At 39.8% G+C, this 26,197-nt stretch overlaps 1 protein-coding gene and 1 long non-coding RNA gene across 3 annotated transcripts in view; both read right to left on the bottom strand.

The window, feature by feature from the left end:
- CRYL1 (crystallin lambda 1) overlaps positions 1 to 26,197 on the bottom strand; it is a 115,140-nt gene that overhangs the window by 67,946 nt on the left and 20,997 nt on the right. For both annotated transcript variants that reach the window (XM_019715679.3, XM_019715680.3), the window contains exon 3: positions 15,870 to 15,996. In XM_019715679.3, the coding sequence (XP_019571238.3) occupies positions 15,870 to 15,996 (127 nt within the window). The remainder of the gene's footprint in view (positions 1 to 15,869; positions 15,997 to 26,197) is intronic.
- Positions 18,762 to 21,056, bottom strand: LOC141571089 (uncharacterized). The gene is made up of 2 exons (XR_012495631.2): positions 19,512 to 21,056; positions 18,762 to 18,936 (listed from the first exon to the last, which is right to left on the bottom strand). It is a non-coding gene; the product is annotated as an uncharacterized LOC141571089 (long non-coding RNA).

The following is a 26,197-nucleotide window of genomic DNA, read 5'->3' as shown; positions in this document are numbered from 1 at the left end:
TTGACTTTGGGGACGAGCCAGAAGTCACACGGTGCCAGATCCAGTGAATAAGGTGGATGAGGACACACATAATGTTTTTATTTGACAGAAATTGTAGTGCCAGAAGTGATGTGTGACATGGGGCCTTTCTGTTGTGATCGCAAAATACTATGAATGCTGCTGCCGAGTGTCATCCAATGGAAAGGCCAGGGTCTTCAATAAGGGAAGTGATGCGTCAAATCTTAGGAACAGTATGTGACAAGTTTCATCTTGTTCAGTGCAGTCAGTCAGGTGTGAGCTATGGTTGAGAGAAGGTGTGTTTTAAAGTGTGCCACAAATCATCCTCCATCATGACAACACTCCATGTCACACATTGCTTCTGGTACGGCAGTTTCTGTCAAATACAAACATTACAGAGTGTCCTCATCCACCTCATTCACTGGATCAGGCACTGTGCGACTTCTGGCTCGTCCCCAAAGTCAAAATGATTCAGGACTTCGAGATAGCCACGACAGCGCCACTAAAGACACTCACAAAAGAGGACTTCCAGAACTGCTTCAGAAAGTGACAAGAACAATGGGATAAGTGTGTTTGAGGCGGCAAGGGGGAGTATTTTGAGGGGGGTTAATGGCAATGTGTCTTTTACTGTAGTGAATATTTTTTATTTAAACATTCACCGTATTGTTTGATCATACCTCGTACATTTTATGTGAAAATTTCCTGACTTTTAAACATCAGTGGGTCATTGAAGCAAACAAAACAATTATTTTTAAAACTGCATGTGGCCAGATTCACCCATTGGGTAAAAGTCTGAGGCCTCTGAACTGACCTTAAGCTAGAATGGCCTGGAGAAGCCTTGTCACCTCACAGCACCCGGCCTGGGAACGTGGGGTGGGGGACCATGTAGCATGGGATGAAGCCCAAACCCAAGGTCTGTGCCCGGGCCTACAAAGCCCACCTTCCCAGCCATTACACATAACATGGTTTCTATTAGAGAACTATGAACATAATGTAGAACAAAGCCTGCCATTAAGGTGGGTGGGGAAGCACAAATAAAGTCATACACAAAATTCTATAAGGTCAAAGACAACAGAAAAGATAAAGGCAGATAACAGGACTCCAGATATCTCATCTTTCATTTCTCATTTTTACCACTGTTTATATAATAAAACAGTGACTCTCACCTATTCTAACATGTCTGGAAAGTACCTAAAACATACTGAGTTAATTGGATATAAGTAACAGGGTGATTTAGTTGTGGGTTACCCATGATGCTATTAATAAAAGGTATCAGTTTCCACTTCTCGATCTCCAGGGAAGGGGCTTCCCTACTGACTTATGGTTAGGGAAGCAACAGACATTTAATAAAATATCTGGGTACAAGTAGAGAAGGTAGGTGTGAGGACATGAGTTCTACAGACAACAGCAGTTAGACCTCAACCACAGCTACTGCAATTGCTCCATTTAAGTGCACACAACAGTGGGAGTTTTAAGATACAGACCATGTATTCTTCATATTTTCTTACACTTTCAGCCGTAACGGTGGACTTTAAAGTTCTTTGGAGCATGCCTCAATGCCTCAGGTCCCACACTGGTTCTACTAGCAAGTGACCTCATGGTACCCACCTGCCCTGCCCCCTCCCTAGGTTGCCCAGGAAATGGGATGTAATCATCCCTCTAATTTCTGAGACAGGAAGAGAAGGCCGTATTTCCCAAGCAATGAATTAATAAATTAAAAACACATGAAAACTTCTGTGCTGTAATCAAAAACCCAAAAGCTAGCCCAGTCCATATTTGATGATACACAAAATTCCTGCATGGAATGCCATACATGTAAGTGACTGTCCTTAGTAATATTTTCCCATAGGCAAACCAACTATTTCAGGGCCAGCTAGAGCAAAGGATGAGAGGAAAAGTGGGAAGAAATCAGCGCTCCTGCTAAGACCATGGGGATACTGAGACTCCACCCTCCCAAGTCCCTCACAGTAATACCCCAGCTCCGAAAGATTTTCTGGAGAAATCCTTTCCTGCCATTCCCACTCATCCAGCAGGTTCCTGCCTAGGCTCGCCCTGGTCTCCTTTCCTCTCAGTAAAGGGAAGAGGTGGCTTGTCAACTTGAGGTTTTCTCATTCAGCTCCTGAAGGATCCAGGATAATGCCACTTTGCCTAACAGGGTCAAGCCCGCTCAGAACTCCTGGCCCGTCTTCTCCAGCTCTAACAGTCTGGACCCCTGTGCAATCAGCCCGCTACTAAGCCTCCTCCTTCACCCCAGAGTGCCATCCCTTCTCCCAGGCCACAATAAAGGAGCAGGGGGCACCTACTTCCAATGGCAAGTAAACGTTCTGTCTAGCCGACAGGATGGCCTGAGCTGGGCTCAGGCGTGGGGGAGGGGCAGGAACGCAGACTAGGAGAAGGCAGAGGCCGGGGTGAATGTCTGGGGTGCCAGGAAAAGGCTCTCCCCATACGCCAGGCCCGGCTGCACCCCTGGAAGGGGTGCAGAGCAGGAAGGTCACAAGGGACCTGGATCAAGTGCTGCCCCTACCACTCAGTCTGTGGGGTCTTGGGTAAGGTCTTTAACGTCTCATCTGCAAATACATCATCCATTCAGTCGTCAGAAACCATTAGTATGAAGTTCACCCCTGTGCCAGGCACTGTTACGCACTGGAGACACAGCAGTAAACAAAGCAAATACCCTCGAGATAGGGAGGTTACAATAAGGGGGGGGGGGAGGAGACAGGGAAGAATAAATAATAGCACACACACCCCCAGGGTCATCGTGGGGACTGAACAGGGAGCATTATGCATAAAGTGCTGGGTCATTGGCCAAGAGAAAAGAAGGCCCATGCTGGCCTTGGGGGACCCTGGGAATACAGGGTCACTCAGTGTGGTAGGGCTTGCTCGGGCAATGCTCAGAGTCATGGGGAGAAACCAAGGACCCTTGGAGGGGGTAGAGTCCCACCACCACCTACCAAAAACAGTTGGTCCTTCATTAAACTTGTACACAAAGCAAGACCGTTTAAAAGGTCCCGAGACAACCGTGTGAGGTATTAATAACCAGCAGGAAGAGGTCAGTTCAGGAACCGCTCATGCAGACTCTCAGCAAGTGTGACAGGGATACGCAAACAGGCCTTCTCAGGGAAGATCACACCGCATCCCGGTGGAGCGCCGTCCCACGCACACACGCTGCAAATGCTGAGGTTGGCCAGCAGAGGGCGAGCACGTTGTCCTTCCCTCCTGATCACTCACACGCACGTCAGGCAGACGGAACAGGTGGTAGCTGCCTTCTCCGCCAAAACTACACGGACAGTTACCCAAGTGCCCAAGACACAATGCCTCACACAGTGGGCAGTTCAGTGCTTGCTAATGACCAGGGCTTCTGAGTATCAGGAAGCTCTCCCCAGGCCCACGGGGACTGACATAGCACAGCCCAACTCCTAAAAGGTGAAAGTCACCAGCTTGAAAGAAGCCTTTTGATTTTTCCCCCCAGTTGTTCAAACAGATATACTGGGCAACAAGTCTTTGAATATTGACTTTCAAATGAAAATAAACACAGCCATGGTGGTTCAGAGTCAGCAGATAGGAATCCCAGGGTGCTGTGCCACTGAGCAAGCAGCAGGAGGCCTGAGGGCTGGAGAAAAACAAACAAACAAACAAAAGGGGATGCTTTCCACAACCCTCACTCCCCAATCTTGGGGTCCCTGCACTTGTACCCGCATGGAGTTTTACCCCTGGTGTTCCTTATTTCTTATCAATATTAAATTTCCAGACAGGTGGGATGGCTGGATGGCTCAGTTGGTTGGAGCGTGAGCTCTGAGCAACAGGGTTGCCGGTTCGATTCCCATATGGGCCAGTGAGCTGCACCCTCTACAACTAGATTGAAGATGAGCTGCCTCTGAGCACCCAGTGGGGTGGCCGGATGGCTCAGATGGCTCAGTTGGTTAGAGCGCGAGCTCTCAACAACAAGATTGCCAGTTCAATTTCCGCATGAGATGGTGGGCTGTGCCCCCTGCAGCTAAAGGTTGAAAATAGCAACTGGACTTGGAGCTGAGCTGTGCCCTCTGCAACTAGATTGAAGGACAACGACTTGGAGCTGATGGGCCCTGAAGAAACATACTGTTCCCCAATATAAATAAAAATAAAAATAATTTAAAAAAATAAAAAATGAAAAAAATAAATTCCCAGACAGGTTACCTCATATGCCCTAGAATATACCTTTTACAAAAGCAAGACTCTATGATGTGCTCTGTATCATCTGAGGTATATAATGTTCTTGGTAAATAATGACCACCCACCACCAATAGCTAAAAGTGAAAACACTTTGGGGGAAGAACTAGAGGCTAGCATTATAATTGCTAAAGTACTTACTATTTTCCAAGCATTAGATATGCATGCCCTGGCTACTTTCAAATGGACTTACCATGTTTTTAACTGAATGATAACATCAAAAAATTATTTCCTTAGTTGGTATCTTATATTCAGTTTAACGGATTTAATACAATAAAAATGTTTATATTAGAAACTTGCTTATTTTCACATTAATTTAACAGCCTTTAACTTCTAAGGTACACACACACACACACACACACACACACACCGGGGGTGCCAAAAAATGTACACATTTTAAAGGATGTTATCTACGTATGGGATCTGACAATAAAGTTCGCAAACTTGTTGCAACACTGTTGCTAACCTTTTTTGATATCAGAGTGATTATTCATTATGAATTTGTACCAACTGGACAAACAGTAAACCAAGTATACTCTTTGGAAGTGCTGAAAAGACTGCGTGAAAAAGAGAAGCTGAACTTTTCGCCAACAATTCATGGCTCTTGCATCACAACAATGCACCAGCTCACACGGCACTGTCTGTGAGGGAGTTTTTAGCCAGTAAACAAATAACTGTATTAGACAGCCTCCCTACTCACCTGATCTGGCCCCCAATGGCTTCTTTCTTTACCCGAAAATAAAGGAAATACTGAAAGGAAGACATTTTGATGACATTCAGGACATCAAAGGTAATATGATGACATCTCTGATGGCCATTCCAGAAAAAAAGTTCCAAAATTGCTTTGAAGGGTGCACTAGGCGCTGGCTTTGGTGCACAGCTTCCCAAGGGGAGTACTTCGAGGTGACCGTAGTGATATTCAGCAATGAGGTAGATTGTACTTTTTCTAGGATGAGTTCGCAAACTTAATTGTCTGACCTCTTATTACTTTTTGAAGTTGAATTGAATTACGATAGCAATATGTAGTATGACATTCGATCAAAAGATGGCGTTAATCAAATGAATGTTAGTGTCATTAATTGTATTACAATTTCAATTCAGTTTTTTCCTTTCTTAAAATGCGTCTACGTTGTTTCTTTTTTTTTTTGGCTATACACACACAATCCAGGGGTGCCAAAAAAATGTATATACATTTTAAGAGATGTTACCTATGCTTAACCAGTAATTCACCATAATCAGAAGTGTATGGATGCTGATGGTAACCACTTTGAGCACCTCTTGTAATTGGAGAAGTCAAACGTGACTTGTATTCATCTTTTGTTATTGGTATATTTTGAGTATTACAATGAATAGTTTTTTCCTTTCTTAAAATGTGTATACATTTTTTGGCACCATATATATATATATATATATATATATATATATATATATATATATATATATAGACACACACCATATATATATACACACACACACACACATACATATATACACACACACATATATACATATACATATATATGTAGAGAGAGAGAGAGAGGGAGAGAGAAGTTTCTCTATATTATATATAATCAATATGATGCCAATTGTCCAGTTTTTATTACAATACCCCATCTTTCCAAAAAGTTGAGCAGTGCCCTTTTAAACAGAGATTTGAGCTTCTTTTTTAAGTTTAGGGGAAAGTAGGGTTGCTCATTCAGTTTTACAGTAATTTTAGAAACCAAATTAAGAATGCCAGTTGAGACAATGATGTTTGTTGTTACAAATTTGAATAATAAAGTATCGGTTTTCATTTATCAATTTAATAAGCATTTTAAAGCTCTATAGACCCAATACTGGCAAGCTTAGAATCAAACTGTCTTCATAGATTGCTCTTAAAAGGATAAGGAAGATTTATATTGTCACTTCAGCAATATGTTACCAAGAACCAGAAAGCAGCTGATACCTAGTAATTCCATTTTAATTAATTACCCTTAAAAAGGCAATTCAAAATATGTAAGAATGATATACAGGTATGGTCAATCAAGTTTCATTTATGACAGCAAAGTGTGGGAGTAGCAGTATGATCACTGTTTGCTAAATGACACTTGATTTAGATAGAATTCTGCCGGCTCAGGGCCTGTGCAGAGAAAGACCACGAGGGTGGGTGTGGACAAACGGATTCATCTAGAGCTGCAGAACAGGGTGCCCTCTGATATCCACATTTTGCTATTTTGTTATAAAACATATAGAGTGACATCATCAAGATGATGGAATAGGAAATCCCAGACCGTGTTCCCCCCAGAGGCAAATACTTAACAATATATAGTCCCAAAAGACTTTATGACAACTCCAGAAACCAGCGAGGAAGCCGCAGGTCCCCCGGTGAGCATCCCAGGTGAGCATAAAGCCAAGAGCAAGCGCAATGAAACGGGTAAGAAAAGCCACTGCATTTCATCTCAGTAGCCCTTCCTCTGAGCCAGTACAGCTCGGCGCAATAAAGAGAAAATGCCCAACTCACAGCTTCTCCCTTGGGAGGGAAGGAGAAAAGCGGAATGTATATCCAACATTTCAGCTTTTGGGGGGAACTGCCAAAGGGACTGGTTTTTGTCTCACCTGACTCAAAGCACTGATAGGGAACTGGCATATTTGGATGCTTGGGGCAACTGGGAAAAACCGGAGCTCAGCAGCTTACTGCAGTGCCAGAGAACCTGAAGTACCACAGACAGACACCAGGGGGAGCAAGAGATGACAAGCTCCTGAAAAGAAAATGGGGAAATCTCTCTAATTGTGAAATTACATGCACAAGCCCAGAGAAGACACATCCCCAGAAAAGGATTAAAAGGCTCGCAGAATCTCTAGCCAGGCTGATTAGTGAGAGGCTTTCCCTGTATGAAGCCAGTCCATAGGATTGGGATAAGGGGCTGTTTTGTTGTTGTTGCTGTTGTTGTTTTTTAATGCACAAATCGCAGTAAAAAATAACAAGGCACATAAAGAAACAGGGAAACACAACCCAATTAAAGGAACAAAATAAATTTCCAGAAACTGGTTCTGAAGAAACGAAGATCTATGAATTACCTCACAAAGAATTCAAAACAATCATCTTATGAAGCTCAATGTACTACAAGAAAACAGACAACTGAACAAAATCAGGAAAACAATGCATGAACAAAATGAGAATATCAATAAAGAGACAGAAACAAATTCTGGAGCTGAAGAATACAATAACTGAACTGAACAATTCACTGAAGAGGATCAACAGCAGACTTGACCAAGCAAAACAAAGAATCAGCAAACGCTAATACAAGCCATTTAAAATTATTAAGTCAGAAGAATAACAAGAAAAAAAGTGACTTGTGGGGCACCGTTAAGTGAATCAATATATGCCTTATGAGAGTCTTAGAAGGAGAAAATAGAGAGAGAATGGGGCAGAGAGCTTATGTGAAGAAATAATGGCCAGAAACTTCCCAAATATGAGGAAGGAAATGTACGTCCAAGTTCAAGAAGTTTAAAAGACTATAAACAGGGTGAGCAAAAAGAAGCCTACACCAAGACACATTATAATCAAATTGTCAAAAGTCAAAGACAGAAAAAAAACCTTGAAAGTGGAAAGAGAAAAGTGATTCATCACATACAAGGAACTGGCATGTGACTGTCAGTAGATTTCTCAGCAAACACATTACAAGGCCAGAAGGCAGTGGGACGATATATTCAAAGTGCTGGAAGAAAAAGCTGCCAACCAAGAATACTATTATCTGGCAAAACTATCCTTTAAAAATGAAGGAGATGACCTTCCCAGATAAACAAAAGGTGAGGGAGTTTATCACCTGCCTTGCAAGAACTACTAAAGGCAGTCCTCCAAGTTGAAATGCTAGACAGCAACACAAACACATATGAAAATATATAGCTCTCGTAGAGGTAAATATACAGATAAATACAGAATCCTGTAACACTTTAATTGGGGATACATATATCATTTTAATTCTGGTATATAATCTAAAAGATGAAAACATAAACAAAACTATAAAAATATAAAATAACTATGAAAACATAAAAAAATAACTGCAAATTATGTTAATGTAAACAAAATACAAACATATGTAATTTGTGATATTAGTAACATAAAGGGGGGATGTAAAAGAGTAGAGTTGTATGTGATTGAAGTAAGTTGTTACAGTTTAAAACAGATTGCTATAAGCTATTTTATGTAACCCCCATGGTAACCACAAAGAAAATACCTATAAAGAAGATGCTCATAAGGAAATGAGAAAGCAGTCAAAGCATGTCACTACAAAAAATAAAAAACAGAAAATCAATGAAACACAAATGAAGACAACAAGAGAGAAGAGGAACAAAGTAAGTATAAGACATACAGAAAACAAAATGGCATACAGCTAAAGTAGAAATGTATGGCATTAAATGCTTGTATTAGAAAATATAGGTCCCAAACAAATTATCTAAGGTTATATCTTCAAATAGAAAGAGAAGTATAAATTAAATCCAATGTAAGCAGAAGGAAAGAAATGAAGCTAACAGCATAAATTAGTGAAATATAAGACAATAATCACTAGAGAAAATAATCCATAAAATCAAAAGCTGGTTCTTTGAAAATTAATAAAATTAATAAACCAATAATAGCTAAGCCAATTAAAGAAAATAGAGAAAAAACATAAATTTTCAATATCAGAAATAAAGATGACACATCAATAGAAATCCCAGATAGTAAAAAAAACAATAAAGGAATGATATAACTAACTTTATTTTTATAAATTAGAAAATATGACATGAGCCTGCCTTGTGACAAATGACATGGACAAATTCCTCAAGACACACAAATTTCCAAAGTTCACTCATATAGAAATAGATAACCCTAATAGTCCTATATCTACTAAAGAAACTGAAGTCACTGTTTAAAATCTTCCAATTAGGGAAACTGGAGGCATAGATAGTTTCACTGGTGAATTCTACAAAACAGTGAAAAAGACATAAGATCACTCCTATACAAACTTTTCCAGAAGATATAAGAGGGGGAACATTTCCTAACTTATTTTATGAGGCCAGTATTACCCCAATATAAAAACCAGATGAAGAAAGTAAAACTTCAGATGAATATCCCTTATAAACATAAATGTGAGACCCCCTCAACAAACATTAGCAAATTAAATCCTGAAAAACATAAAAAGAATAGTATCTCATGACAAAGTGAGGTTTATTCTGGCCATGCAAGGTTGGTTCACCATTCTAAAATAAACCAATAAAATTCACCATAACAACAGATTAAAAAAGAAAAAAATGTGATCATCTCAGTAGGTGCAGAAAAACCTTATTTGACAAAATTGAAAATTCAACACCCATTCATGATACCAACTCTCAACAAATTGGGAAGTAAAGGAAATTTCTTCTACCTGATAAAAAGCATGAAAAAGACCCTAACATCATAATTAGTGATGAAAGACTAAATGCTTTACCTCAAAATCAGAAAGAAGACAAAGATGTACACTCTTACCACTCCTATTCAACATCCTACTAGAGAGGGCCTAGCCAATACAATAAGTTAAGAAAAATAAGTAAAAGCCAAATCAAATAGAAAGGAAAAAATAAAACTCTATTCACAGATATAACCATCACATAGAAAATCCTGAAGAATCTACAAAAGAGCTACTAGAAATAATTAGTTTAGCGAGGTCACAGGATACAAGATCAATATACAAAAATTAACTATATTACTATAATATATACTAACAATGAATAATTAGAAGTTGAAAATTTTTTAAGTACCATTTACAATAGCTCCAAAATCATGAAATATTTATGTATAAATCTAACATAATGTGCAAGACCTATACGTTGAAAATTACAAAATATACATGAGAGGGATTTCTTTTTTAAAGACTAAATAAGTGGAGAGATATACTGTGGTTATGGATTGGAAAATTATATTTTTTCAACAGTCAATTGTACAAATTGATCTATAGATCCACTGTAATCTCAGCAAGATTTTTTTTTTTAGAAACTGACAAGCTAATTCTAAAATGTAAAGCAAAGGAACTAAGACTGGCCAAAACAATTTGGGGGGAAAAATTGGAGAATTCACACTATCTGATTTTAAATTGTACTAAAAAAAAAGTGTCATAGCCCCATAGATCTGTGAAATAGAGTCCAGAAATAATCTTTCACATATATGGTCAATTGATTTTTAACCAAAGTTCAAAGGCAATTCGATGGAGAAATGATAGCCTTCTTAAAAAATGATGTAATACCAACTGAATGACCTTTTACCCTGTATGAAAAGTAACTCAAAATGGATCCTAAACAGAAATGTAAATAGAAAACTATAAAGCCTCTAGAAGAAAATATAGGAGAAAAATCTGTGACCTTGGATTAGACAAAGATCCTAAAACTAGAACAGAAAAAATATAATCCATAACAGAAAACAAATTTGAAAATGGACACCATCAAAATTGAAAACTGCTGCTTTTCAAAAGTCACTGTCAAGAAAACAAAAACATTAAGAGAATAATGTTTGCAAAACCCGTATCATAGAGGATTTCTGTCCAGGATTTTCTGTACAAAAGAAAATCTCAAAATGCAATAATATAAAACAAAACCATCCAATTTTTTAAAAAATTAGAAAAAGCTTTGAACAGACACTACACAAAGATTATATGAATGATAAATAAACACAGGAAAAAATACTTGATATCATTAGTCATTAGTGAAATGCAAACTAAGACCGTAATAAGATACCACTACACATATATGAGAATGAGGAAAAACCCCACACTAATAATACCATGATATAGAGCTAATGACACACTCCTATATTGTAAACGAGAATGCAAACTAGTAGAGCCACTTGGGAAAATACTAGTTCTGTAGTTTCTTACAAAGATAAACATGTACCTGCCATGTGCCTAGCAATTCCACTCCTGGTATTTACCCCAAAGAAATAAAAACAAATGTTCATATAAAAACATGTACACAAATGTTTACACCAGCTTTGTTCATAATGCTAAAAATTGGGAACAACCTAAATGTTCTTCAGCTGGTGAATGGAGAAACTGTGGAACACTACTCATCAATAAAAAGAAACCGATTACTGATAACCACAACATATATGGGATGTGATAAAAAACCATGGTGAATGTTTAATTACAGTAAAAGACACATCCCCCTCAAAATACTCTCCCTCACTTCACTTCGAACACATTTATCCAATTGTTCTTGCCACTTTCTGAAGCAGTTCTGGAAGTCCTCTTTCGTGAGTGTCTTTAGTGGCACTGTCGTGGCTGCCTCGATTTCCTGAATCATTCTGACTTTGGGGAAGAGCCAGAAGTCGCATGATGCCAGATCCGGTGAATGAAGTGGGTGAGGACACCGTAATGTTTTTATTTGACAGAAATTGCCAAACCAGAAGAACTGAACTCAATAGAACTGAACACTAAAACTGGTGAATTTTACCGTATGTAAATTACACCTCAGTAAATCTGATTTTTTGAAACACATGGAACAGGAAAAATAAAATTCATTTTCAATGTATACTCCTGTAATTCTCAATGCTGGTGTCTGACATGCCCTTTATTACTTGAACCCCCACATCCCCATCAAAAGAAGGATTATGCTGAGCCTCAGGGAACCAAGACCAAAGTCCACCAAGCTTCTACCCTTTAAGGAAACACAGAAATGTTAAAACAATGTTAGTATTTTTGAATTTCTGTAATTCCTGATAAAGTCTAGAAGTCCTTATGAAAATGTCCAGCATTTTCTAAATTTTAAAGGTAAAGTGCAGATGCAAATTCTGATCATGTCCATGGATAATATAATTTTTGGCTCTAGCTCTCAGCTGTTGTCCTGATTTTGTGTAAGGAAACTCCACTTAGACTTCATAATTCTATAAACCATCCCCATGGCTCCTCCTAGCTATGGCAGCCTCAAGCCTTAAATTCCAGAGATTAGACAAAGCCTCTGTATCACAGCTAATGAGCCTTAATGCTCTTTAAGAGTCAATGCTTTCAACAGGCTTTGCAGAATAAACTTATTTTTCCAGAGTAGTAGATTTTCTTGCCAGACAGGATTTGATTTCAGAATTGCACTAAGTTCTAGCACTTCGGGTTTCACTCCTGTATGTGCCTACATTTCAGCAGAGTATTAGGAAACTCTGACCCCTGCTCCCGCCCTTTGGGGTTTGGGTAGAAAACAAACCCCTGTGGAGACTTACACTCACATTTCTGGGGCCTCCACCCTCTACCTTCAGGGGCCAGGACACAGCAAATCCTGTAATTGGATTGTTTACAGTTGAACAATGGTGACCAGCGATGTGTTTTGTTCACTTGTTAATTCACAAGCTCCGCCTCCTGCTTTTGAACAATTCCCTAAAGTAATGATCATTTTCTTTTCAGAAGAAACATGTCTCCAAAGAGCCTAGATTAATTTTTCTACAATGCGATTTTTTTCCTTTTAGAAATTGGAAGAAGGAACTATAAGAGTTGCTCAGAGGGTACAACTGGCACTAAGGTGAGAAAGGTGGCTGGCCTTGTGGCCTTCAGCTTCAGTGTCATTCTGAGATGGAAGCTTCTTTCAGGTTAAACACCACATAGTAAACATAACAATTGTTTTATAATAAGTCCAAAAACCATACTTCTTTATCTGACAAAGTCCTGGGCAAATCACACTGTAAGAAATGTTCTAAGTTTTGAATAAACACCATGATACATCCTATTTACAGTCTAAAAGCACGTATGTTAGAAAAAAAGAGAAAATACGTAAGAGATGGAAAGAAGTACAAACACACAAAAATCTTGAAACATTTTTTTAATAATGGACCTAAGCAATATTTCCCCAAACTTAATTTCTCTCTAAAATATATTTTTAACATCCCCAGAGTGTTAGAAACCTAATATATTTTAACAGACACATCGTACAACATTAGGCAGGCTTTGATCTGGGAGGTGGGGAGGGGTATTTACTTGTTTGTTTGGTAAACAAGGTGAAATAAATTTCCAAGTCACAAAACTTGGAAAATCAAATTTACCACATGTTGTATAAAGAAATATGTGAACATGCCCAAGAAAATCAGTCACAGCCACTGACAAAAATAAAATCTCGATTTTGTTTTCATACTCATTTTTCCGGCTGATTACTTTCACTCTCCTACCAAACACCTTCCTTGGAGAATTCTAACAGGATATAGAATGAAACCCAAACTTCTTCTTTCTTTAAGAGAACACTTGAATAGTACAGCTATGTGCCGAGGACCACTCCAAGCACTTTATAAATATTAACTCATTTCATCTAAGCAACTCTTCAGGTTGGCACTTAGCATTCCTGACTTGGTTGCGCGTTACCTCCAGCGTTTTCCCCCTCTCCAACCACCATCCTACACGTGTGGCCTGGAACACACTCACAGGCAGCCCTTGTCCTCTGCTCACATCTGCCCTGGCCCCACCCCACAAATCCACTTGTCAAGGCCAAGGCAAGCTCCAAGCCTGTGCTCATTAACCCTTCCCAAATCCTTCTGGTCAGAACTCCGCCCCTCCCCAGAACTCTTGGTGCTGCTCTGAAGAACATAATCTCTTCCGGGAATTAAACCTAGTAGAGTTTACATGGTCTTTCTTTCGTCTCCTCTCCTCTCACGGCCTGACTCAGTGCTGTCCTGCGTAACAGAAGCTGCTCAGCACGGAAATGTCACGTAAATACATCCATTTAATCCAGAAAATAAAGACCGACATTAAAGAGCAGTCGTCAGCACCTACACTCAGAGAACGTACATTGTCCCATATCATGTTTACTGTCCAAATTGTACATAAATGGCCACACTACAAAATAACTTATTTTATAAACTTAGTAAGCGTGTTATCTGTGCCAAGTACTGTGCTGGGCACTTTACATGCACTGGAAGTTAGAATTTATCCCAGAAATTATCCCATAGAAAGACTAGTCTAATACTCAAGTCATTATAAGGTTCTCACATTGTGGAGCGCTCCCCATTTTTTAAAAAAATAATATGCTGTTTGGGGAAGAAACATTAGCCTCAATTGATTCAATCATGCTAGTATAGAAACCATCTGATGGAACCTTTTTTTAAAAATGGGACCAAGAGACAAATACATTTTAACATGGACATAATGATTCCTGAGGCATGATTTTACAATGCTACTGCTGGAAAATTTGTAAGTAAGCTTTATAAAGATCTCTTAAAAGAAGAAGTAACAACAAATTGTTATGTTGTGAAACCACAAACCATAAGTACATAACTGTAGGGAGGAAAAAAATACCTAAAGGTCTGAGAATTCGTAATTGAGGCTGGAGGTAAAATTTCTAATGTCATCATCATATATGGATTTAAAACAAACTCTGCAGCAACCATCTCAGAGGACAACAAAGATGTGCTCTGGAAAACTGCTTAGAAAAGAGACTCAAAAAGCCACTCTAATGAGCACACAGATGCCTGTTAAGAGTTTGAACAAAAATGTCTGTGTGAAACATGAAAAGCAAAAGTATTACAGTAATATGTTGCATATTCGTATTTCAGATCACATCACGTTATTATAATATTTTATTTCCATCGTGTAGATATCGTATATCAAATGGACCCCAAAAAGGAATGTTTTTGATCTTCTTATTGGAAAAACAGGGCCTTGCCTTACATTAGGGTCCCCTTAGATGTGAGCATAGCCGGTGCGCGGGGTATTCATACCCATTTCACAGATGAGGAAGTGCAGCTCAGACATTAAAAAACTTGAGAAAGTCACACAGCCGCTCAGTGCAAAGCACCGGACAGGGTCCGTATTAGCCACCACCGCCTCCACGCCAGAGGCTCCTGCGTGTTCACTGATGTCAGGAGCAACATCTATACTGTTTCGTTGGCCAATGGGCTCAGCCGAGGAAGCATACACTCCCTTGAAACACCACGCACGTGGGCCCAGGCTGGAAAGCTTCCGTGCCCTCCACAGCCCCTCCACCTTTCCGTAAGGGTTGAAACAGGTGGCCTGCGAAAGCTAATTAAGGAAGCCCTTTCGACAGTCTTCACCATATAAGATAGAAATGAAAATACTACAAAGAGAGCAGTTCCCTAGAAAACCGGTTCCCTCCGTGTGCTGACTGACACACATTCGTTACCGTAAACGCCAGCCTAGGTTTCCTGTATTTGACCAGAATCTCTGAGCAGCAGCCACCGTAACACACACACACACACACGACGAGTTCTCAGTCTTCCTGGTTTGCTCCCAGATTCTCAGCTGGAATAGCCTCCCAGTAACCAAGAGAGATGTGCAACACGGAACAAACGGGAAAGTGCAAGCGTCAGGACACAAAATGTCGGCGGGAGGCAGGGGTTACGAGGAAGGAGGGAGGCTCCTTTTTGTTTTAGGTAAATTTACTTAAACCTTATGGTATAAATTAAACAAATTTATACCATAAATCTTTTTTGGTGATTTACTTAAGCATTTACTCAATTACATATGAGAACAAGAATACAATCTCTCATTCAATAGGAAGATGAAACAAAATAACAATCTATTTTTGCTCAAAATCCTAATACCTCTGAAAGATAATATCACAGTGGTTTGAAGAGAGCCCATATAGATGTACACACGTTTTAAATGCCTGTTATTCCCTCTGTCCTTCCACAGAGGTCGAAGACCCTCTCTTCCAGCCCTTACAGACTCCAGCTGGCACCCTTAACTCACCTGAATGTGCATGGCGCCCTCTACTGCTTCCTGAATGTTCGAGCAACCAGTGATGAGTGACAGCTGCTGTTCAGCACTCAAAGTGCCTTTCAGAGCACCCAACTGCTCCAGCAACTTTATCTCTTTTCTAGAAAGACGGAAAGTGTGATCACTGTGAGTATTCAAAAACAAACTTAAAAACAAAAAACAAAAGGTTAACATCACTTAGTATCGGTAGGGAAATGCCAATCAAAACTACAATGATATGCCACTTTCACACCCATTAATGGCTACTGTCAAAAGAACAGAAAATAACAAGCGTTGGTGAGGATGTGAAGACCTGGAAGCCTGCACACCGCTGGGATGAGGGTAAAAGGTGCAGTCACTGTGGCAAACAGTCTGGTAGTTTCTCCAAAAGTTAAAAATACAACTACATCTGACCCAGCAACTCTACTTCTGGGGACAGACCCAAAATAACGGACAGCAGAGACTCAGATAGCTGTACCCCCATGTTCCATGCAGCACTGTTCACAACCATCAAAAGATAGAAACAACACAAAGATCCATGGATGGATGATGGATAAACAAAAGTCCATCCATACAGTGGATGTCATTCGACCTTAAGAGGGGAGGAATCCTAACACACCCTACATCATCCGTGAACCCTGAGGACATTATGCTCAGTGAAATACGTCAATCACAGGACAAGCGCTGTGTGATCCCACTTATATGAGGCCCTGGAGGGGAATTATTGTCTAATGGGCCCAGAATTTCAGTTTCATAAGATGAAAAGAGTTATGGAGATGGATGGTTGTACAACAATGTATAAACATACTTAACATCACCAGACTATGCATTTATATTTATTACAATAGTAAATTTTATGTGCATTTTACAATTATATTTAAAAAAATTTTTGAAGGATGAAACAAGGCCCACGGGACCTAAAACTAGAAAGCAGTACTTCTTCATCCTCACCCTTCAGTCAATCCCTGGGGAGAGGTTGAAAGAAGGTATCTTCTAAACAGGATGAGCTGGATTCCTGGTGTGACCTGTACAGTCACACGGGGTTCCGTGCTCGGAGGGCCCTGTGCTGGGTTTAACACTCTGCTGTCATTAAAATTCTTAATGAATATTGAGCAAAAGACCCCACATTTTCATTTGCATTCGGCCTCACAAATTAAGTAGTCAGTCCTGCTGAAAATTCATGACAAATAACAAGGCCAAGTGTATATATAAACACACACAGTTGCCTACACAGCAACAATCATGCTTTCCAAAAAGTTCTGTGGAGTTTTTGCCAGTGAGTCAAATAATTTTTACATCCTTTCTCATCACGGTTTTTATCATTAAGCTGCCAAAGTCCTTCAGCCCAAGAATACATCGCTTCATCTCCCCAAATAGTGTCTTCAGATGCAACTTCAGATCAGTCCACTATGCCCATGATACCTGGTCTCTCACCTGTTTTGTCATTTTCGGTTGTGAGTTGAACTTTATCTGTGGGAATTCTTTGAGCCTTGGGTTTGGGGTCCATTAGTCTGGGGACAATATGCATTTTGCTTCTAACAGGCACTTGGAAACACTACTAACCAAGTGGCCAATCTGAACTCTTGGCTTGGAGCTTTTAAGGCCACACAGATAGGATGAATTTAGGCTTCAAAACTCTAAGAGGACTGGTTTCTCCTCCCAACCCAGAGTCAAGGCGAAGCTAGACAGGCCTCAACGTATGGGTGAGTTATATTTTTCCTAGTTCTCCATTTCACCACCAATGCAGCCTTTGGAGTCCCAGCTTCATTCAGTGATGTCCCCTTTGATCTGCCATCTTGCACACACTAAGGCTTGTTGTTAGGACCAAAGCGCTAGGTTACCAACGCTAGCAAATCCTCCTAGAGCAGTTGTACATTTCACGTATCTCTTGGGATCATGCTCCCATCCGTGCTCCCAGATTGGTCTCTGAGAATTTACATTATTTTCTTGCCAGTGCACCTATGCATTATAAAGAAACTCTGAACTACACATTTATTTACTCAATATCTTTACGTATTTGAAGTAGGAAGGATTTTTCAGGATACTTACTTTGCCATATTGCCAGAAACTAAACTCTAGACTGTTTCTTTGAAGTCTAATATTCCTAGATATTATGGGTATTTTATATTTCATGAGAAAAGGGAAATATTCACTGTCTTTGTTTTTGTAATGATTATAAGTTATTCGATGTGAATATGAGCTCTACTATACAAATAAATTTATAATACACAATTATTAAGTGATTACATTATGGTTCTTGTTCATATGTACAGGAAAAAAAATTACTGACTTTAAGGTTATTACCGCTAAGGCCTAGTCTTTTGTTTCCCAGTTTTGCCCATTTGGAAAAAAGATACATAAATACTTGAATCCAATAAACACTTAGCCTTAAAAATAAATGGGAGATATTTAAATGAAATGCATCAAAACACAAAGAATCTTTGTTTTTTTACTTAGTCTAGCTTGTTCCCTCTGGTGATACAGAAATTAAGGCCCAAATTGTTTAGACTCGCCCATGGACATAAAGCTGTAGGAAGCAGGATGGGACCAAAACCATCTTCTGACTCTCCTTAACCCATTTAATAGGAACCGCTTCTTCTTCCTGACTCTTCCTATGAAAACACCATGGCTCTCTTATTTAAAAAACAAAATATATTCAGAGGACTACTATGTACAATTTATTGGCTTAAAATCTGAAGATTCAAGGCATCCAATATACTGAAGAGAACAGAGTGGAAGAGAGTGTGTATTTCCTCCCTCACGAATGCTGCTGATACCTGAGTCCCAACTCGCTGCGCTTGAACTCAGACTGCAGGGCTCCCGGGTTCCCTTCGGGGAGCCCCAGTGCATGAGCAAACCCTCCATCTCCTTTCAGGGTTTCATTACCGGCAGGTATGTCAGGCTGGGTCCCACAGCAGCCCATCCTGTGGTGTCCCAGACTACATCTGAGGTGGGAGGCTGAACCGGAGACCGCTTTGCACACAAGGACCTGCAGCCCGGCTCCCGAGGGCAGCCCAGTGCTAATGGCACCTGGCCAACCAATCAGCTCATCCCTCTTGGACTGTTTGAAATGAAGACACAGAAAGTGGACCGGTCAAGGGCAGGATGAAGAGATGGACAGCCAGTGGCAGAATCCACAGTGGTGGGCCTTAGAAAGGCAGGGCCTCAGACAAGGACCTGCTATGACACAAGCAAGTTACCAGAGCTGCTGACTGACCATCAGAGGCTCGGATGTCCCCTGAACAATGTCCTGCTCCGGCAACAGAGATGGCTTCCCGTACTCTTTCCTCCCTCGTAGTCTCACACTCAGTCCCCATCGACAGGTGTAATCTGAGTACCTCCACCCTTGACCACCTGACAGGACCTATCATCTACTTTGCTCGGAGATTCGATGGGCCTGTGGGCTGAAGGAAATTACAATACATCTGTCGTGCGGGAGACCCTGCTCGCTGCGCCATTTGTCGTGCGGGAGACCCTGCTCGCTGCGCCATTTGTCGTGCGGGAGACCCTGCTCGCTCCGCCATTTGTCGTGCGGGGCGGCCTGCGGGGTCTCTGCTCCCGCTCCCCACACAAGAACACAGGACATGGTGAGGCCAACAAGGAACACCCACGGAGCCATAGGTAGGGGAGCCATACCACCACGGTCTCAGTGGAGGCTGGGCCCACCGGACGCCGACCTGCCGTCCGCTTTTCCGCCAACCGACCGACCGACGACTCTTCTCCACTCTCTCCTCTGTTCCTCTCTCTCGGCTCTCCTCTTCCGCTCTCCTCGGCTCTGCTCGGCTCCTCGGCAATCCTCCGTAGTCGCAGCAGTTATACCAGCGGCCAATTGGCTAACCGGCCACAGCCGATGGCCAATCAGCCACAGCCGAGCCAGTACCCCTTCACGTGAGGCCGACAGCCTGTAAACTACTCACTGGGGCTCTGTCCCCACAACATCTAAACTGCTTGGTTTTGTACATGATTTATATAAATTAGACCTGCAACCACGGCTAAGGCTGGGAGTCAATGAGACTGGTTAAGAGTTAACTACACTGCCCATAAAAATAACCAGAATAAAAATGTTCAAATCTCTGTAGAGCTGTTTGTAGCGACCAAACAAAAGAAATCACTTCAGTTCAATTGATAAATATTTGCTAACACAGAGGAATAAGTAAGGAATTTAATAGAGTGCTCCTGTTCCTTTTCTAGAACTATTTTCTTGTAAAATAAAAAAATGGAGAAAGAATAAACATCCCCATATTGCTACCATCAAGAATTAACAACAACCAATCATAACATATTTGCTTCTGGTCATTTTTACTTTAATTAAAAAAAAAAAGTTCCTTTAGCCACCAACGTCACACAACTATTTTCTGCTGAACTCAGACAGTGTTTTTAATGCCCAAACCAACGACTTGGTTATTGGTTAACCATAATAATGATTAACCATTTGTCTTGAGGAGCTAATGTGCTCAGACACACCTGCTTTAAGTTTTAGTAGGCCAAGGCAAATTTTTGGACTTTCTTCCAAAAGTCCTGAGTCAGATGAGGTCAACTAAATGGGAGTACAGGGAGTCTCTTGTTCCTTAGATGACCTACTGCTTTGAGACTTTCCCGGGGACGTCCCTCTACATCCAGCAAGAAGGAGGCCACGTGGGGACAGAGAGCACTACTGAACAGCCACAACCAATGGCTCTTGCAAGCTAGACTCTCAAGTGAAGAATCTACAAAAGCGATTTGGCCTCAAGACCCTTTCCCCAGGGCAGGTCACAGGCAGAGGGACCACCATGCCCAGGAGCCCGCTGGGCGGCTGCACACAGAGGCCCTGCTGTGAGGTATCCCGATGGAAACACAGAACAAACTCACATGCCACAAATCAAACCTAGACACTTGGCAATGTTTTGTTCCAATTAACTCGTTCCAATATTTTCATGGAGTATTTTGGAGGAACTTCTGCCCCAAGCTTTGCAGAAGATGCACATAAACACCTGGAAAACACAGGACTCTCAACCACTTTTCAGCACTCCCACGCCTGCCGAAATGCTGCAGCCCCTGCCTTTTTTTTTTTTTTTTTTAATTTATTGGTGTGACAATTGTTAGTAAAATTACATAGATTTCAGGTGTACAATTCTCTATTACATCATCTATAAATCCCATTGTGTGTTCACCACCCAGAGTCAGTTCTCCTTCCATCACCATATATTTGATCCCCCTTACCCTCATCTCCCCCCCCCACCGCCCACCCCCCTTACCCTCTGGTAACCACTAAACTATTGTCTGTGTCTATGAGTTTCTGTTTCTCATTGGTTTGTCTTGTTCTTTTGTTGTTTTTGGTTTATATACCAGATATCAGTGAAATCACATGGTTCTCTGCTTTTTCTGTCTGACTTATTTCGCTCAGCATTACTCTCTCAAGATCCATCCATGTTGTCACAAATGTTCCTATATCATCTTTTCTTACCACCAAATAGTATTCCATTGTGTATACATACCACAACTTCTTTATCCATTCATCTATCGAAGGACATTTTGGCTGTTTCCATGTCTTGGCCACCGTAAACAAAGCTGCAATGAACATTGGAGCACACGTGTCTTTATCTCTAAATGTTTTCAGATTTTTTGGGTAGATACCCAGGAGAGGGATTGTTGGGTCATATGGCAATTCTATTCGTAATTTTTTGAGGAACCTCCACACTGCCTTCCATAACGGCTGCACCAGTCTGCATTCCCACCAACAGTGTATGAGGGTTCCTTTTTCTCCACAGCCTCTCCAACACTTGTTACTATTTGTCTTGTTGATGATAGCCATTCTCACTGGGGTGAGGTGATATCTCATTGTGGTTTTGATTTGCATTTCTCTGATGATTAGTGATGTTGAGCATTTTTTCATGTGTCTACTTGCCATTTGTATGTCCTCTTTGGAGAAATGTCTCTTCAAGTCCTCTGCCCATTTTTCAATTGGGTTGTTTGTTTTTTTGTTGTTGAGTTGCATGAGTTCCTTATATATTCTGGATACTAGCCCCTTATCGGAGGCACTGTTTGCAAAAATCTTCTCCCATTCAGTTGGTGGCCTCTTTATTTTGTCAATGGTTTCTTTTGCTGTGCAGAAGCTTTTAAGTTTCATATAGTCCCATTCATTTATTTTAGCTTTTACTTCCATTGCCTTTGGAGTCAAGTTCATAAAATGCTCTTTGAACCCAAGGTCCATAAGTCTAGTACCTATGTTTTCTTCTATGCAGTTTATTGTGTCAGGTCTTATGCTTAAGTCTTTGATCCATTTTGAATTAACTTTGGTACATGGTGACAAATAGCAGTCCAGTTTCATTCTTTTGCACGTGGCTATCCAATTCTCCCAGCACCATTTATTGAAGAGGCTGTCTTTGCTCCATTGTATGTTTTTAGCTTCTTTGTCAAAAATTATCTGTCCATATTTATGTGGTTTTATTTCTGGGTTCTCAATTCTATTCCACTGGTCTACGTGTCTGTCTTTCTGCCAATACCATGCTGTTTTGATTATTGTAGCCTTGTAGTACAAGCCAAAGTCAGGAAGTGTGACACCTCCATTATTGTTCTTTTTTCTTAAGATTGCTTTGGCTATTCGGGGTCTTTTGTGGTTCCAAACAAATCTGATGATTTTTTGTTCTATTTCTTTAAAATATGCCATTGGGATTTTGATGGGGATTGCATTGAATCTGTATATTGCTTTGGGTAATATGGTCATTTTAACTATGTTGATTCTTCCAATCCATGAGCACGGAATGTCTTTCCATTTCTTGGTGTCTTCTTCAATTTCTTTCAAAAATGTCTTATAGTTTTCAGCATATAGGTCTTTCACATCCTTGGTTAAGTTTATTCCTAGGTATTTTATTCTTTTTGCTGCAATTGCAAAAGGAATTGTTTTTTGTATTTCTTTTTCTGAGATTTCATTGTTAGTATATAGGAAAGCAATGGACTTTTGTACGTTGATTTTGTAGCCAGCAACTTTACTGTATTCGTTGATTGTTTCTAATAGCTTTTTGGTGGAGTCTTTAGGGTTTTCTATATATAGCATCATGTCATCTGCAAAGAGTGATAATTTAACTTCTTCATTCCCAATTTGGATGCCTTTTATTTCTTTCTCTTGCCTAATTGCTCTGGCAAGGACTTCCAACACTATGTTGAAAAGCAGAGGTGATAGGGGACAGCCCTGTCGTGTTCCTGAACGTAGAGCAAAGGGCTTCAGCTTTTCACCATTAATTATGAGATTAGCAGAGGGCTTGTCATATATGGCCTTTATTATGTTAAGGTATTTTCCTTCTATACCCATTTTATTAAGTGTTTTAATCATAAATGGATGTTGTATCTTGTCAAATGCTTTTTCTGCATCAATTGATATAACCATATGATTTTTGTCCTTTATTTTGTTTATGTGATGTATCACATTGATGGATTTGCGTATGTTGAACCATCCTTGTGCCCCGGGGATGAACCCCACTTGGTCGTGATGAATAATCTTTTTAATGCATTGTTGTATTCAATTTGCTAGAATTTAATTTAGGATTTTTGCATCGGTATTCATCAGAGATATTGGTCTGTAGTTTTCTTTTTTCGTGCTGTCCTTACCAGGTTTTGGTATCAGGGTAATGTTGGCCTCATAAAATGAGTTAGGGAGTACTGTCTCTTCTTCAATTTTTTGGAAGAGTTTGAGCAGGATTGGTATTAGATCCTCTTTGAAGGTTTGGTAGAATTCACTAGTGAAGCCATCTGGTCCTGGACTTTTGCTTTTGGGAAGGTTTTGGATGACTGATTCAATTTTGTTACTGGTGATCGGTCTGTTTAGATTTTCCAGTTCTTCATGGTTCAGCCTTGGAAGGCTATATGTTTCTAAGAACTTGTCCATTTCTTCTAGGTTATTGAATTTGGTGGCATATAGTCCTTCATAGTATTCTTGGATAATCCTTTGTATTTCTGTGGTGTCCGTGATAACTTCCCCTTTTTTGTTTCTGATTTTGTTAATTAGTGTCTTCTGTCTTTTTGTCTTAGTGAGTCTAGCCAACGGTTTGTCAATTTTGTTAATCTTCTCAAAAAACCAGCTCTCTGTCACATTAATTTTTTCTATTGTCTTTTTGTTCTCTATTTCATTTATTTCTGCTCTAATTTTTGTTATTTCCTTTCTTCTGCTGACCTTGGGTTTTACTTGTTCTTCTTTATCTAGTTCTTTAAGGTGTAACATGAGGTTATTTATTTGGGAGTTTTCTTGTTTCTTGAGATAGGCCTGTAATGAGATAAATTTCCCTCTTAAAACTGCTTTCGCTGCATCCCAAAAATTTTGGTAGGATGTATTTTCATTGTCATTTGTTTCTATGCATCTTTTGAGCTCTCCTCTAACTTCTTTTTTGACCCAGTCGTTCTTTAAAAGTATGTTGTTTAATCTCCATGTATTTGTGTTTTTTCCCGCTTTCTTTTTACAGTTGATATCCAATTTCAAAGCCTTGTGATCAGAGAATATGCTTGGTATGATTTCGATCTTCTTAAATTTCCTGAGGCTGATTTTATGTCCCAATATATGGTCTATCCTTGAGAATGTTCCGTGTACACTAGAAAAGAATGTATAGTCTGATGTTTTAGGATGAAGTGCTCTATAAATGTCAATTATGTCCATTTCATCTAATGTGTCATTTAGGGCTACTATTTCGTTATTTATTTTCTGTTTGGATGATCTATCCGTAGCTGTCAATGATGTATTTAAGTCCTCTAGTATAATTGTGTTTTGGTCAATTTCTCCCTTTAGTTCTGTTAGTAGTTGCTTGGTATATTTCGGTGCTCCCTGATTGGGGGCATAAATATTGATGACTGTTATGTCTTCTTGTTGTACAGTCCCCTTTACCATTATGAAATGTCCATCTTTGTCTCTTGTTATCTTTTTCACCTTGAAGTCTGTTTCATCTGATATCATTATGGCTACACCTGATTTTCTCTGGGTACCATTTGCTTGGAGAGTCAATTTCCACCCTTTCACTTTGAGTCTATGCTTGTCCTTGTAGCTGAGATGTGTCTCTTGCAGACAGCATATGGTTGGGTTTAGATTTTTGATCCAATCTGATACTCTGTGCCTTTTTATTGGTGAGTTCAGTCCATTTACATTTAGGGTGATTATTGATATGTGAGGATTTCCTGTCATTCTATCTTTAGTTTTCTGGTAAGGCTGTGTCTCCATTGTTTCTTTGCCTTTTTGTTGTTGTCTATTATTTCTGTGTGGTGGTATTCTATGATGCTTCCCTCTGTTTCTTCTTTAATTACAGTATATATTTCAGTTCTGGATTTTTTTTGCGTGGTTACCCTTAAGTTTATGTACAAGAAAGTTTGATATTTAGAGTATTCCATTTTCTTCAGCACGCTTACTTTCTCCATTCCCATATTCCGGTTCAGGCCTTTACTCTCCCCCTTTTTGAGTTTTGGTTGCCACAAATTGTCCCTGTTGATGGTGGTCGAATAGCCTCCTTTAGTATTTCTTGTAGTGCAGGTCGTGTATTAGAAAATTCCCTCAGCTTCTGTATGTCTGGAAAGGTCTTTATTCCTCCTTCATATCTAAAGGATATCTTTGATGGATATATTATTCTTGGTTCATGATTTCTCTCTTTCAATAGTTTGAATATTTGGTTCCACTCCCTCCTGGCTTGTAGAGTTTCTGCTGAAAAATCTGATGATAATCTAATGGGCTTTCCTTTGTAAGTTACCGTCTTCTTTTCCCTCAGCCCCTGCCTTTTAACAGAGAAAAACCCTCTAGTTCAAAGCCCTGTGGTAAGTGGCTGCAACACACCAATCTTACCTCTAGAGGTCAGCCTAGCACTAGAATACAAAATAGTATCTGCAGGCTACTATTTAAATTTTTATTTAAAATTAGAGAAAAGGAAGTGTTAACAATTATCAGTGTAGGGTAGGATATGGGTAGTGTTTTTATATTTCTGTTTTTGAAATTGTATTCAAAAGGAGCATTGATTAATTTAAAAAGATAAAAGACAACAGAGAAAGTGGAACTCTTGCATTATTGGTGGGACTGTAAAATACTGCAGCTGCTATGGAAAATGGTATGCTACTTCTTCAAAAAAATAGAAATGGAATCACCATATGATCCATCAATCCTACTTCTGAGTATATATCCAAAAGATGAAAGCAGGGACTTGAAAAGAGATTTCTATATCCATGTTCATAACAGCATTATTCACAATTGCCAAAAGGTAGAAGCAACTCAAATGTCCATCAATGGATGAATGGATAAACGAAATGTGGTATAAACATAAACAATAAAATACATTCAGCCTTAAAAATGAAGGAAGCTCTGACACCTGCTACAAGATGGA

The sequence above is a fragment of the Rhinolophus sinicus genome, chromosome 16 (genome assembly GCF_057876585.1).
Source record: "Rhinolophus sinicus isolate RSI-liver-muscle chromosome 16, RSI-T2T, whole genome shotgun sequence".
NCBI lineage: Eukaryota > Metazoa > Chordata > Mammalia > Chiroptera > Rhinolophidae > Rhinolophus > Rhinolophus sinicus.
The sequence above is the reverse complement of the archived record's forward strand: the minus strand, read 5'-3'. Positions and strand labels throughout refer to the sequence as shown.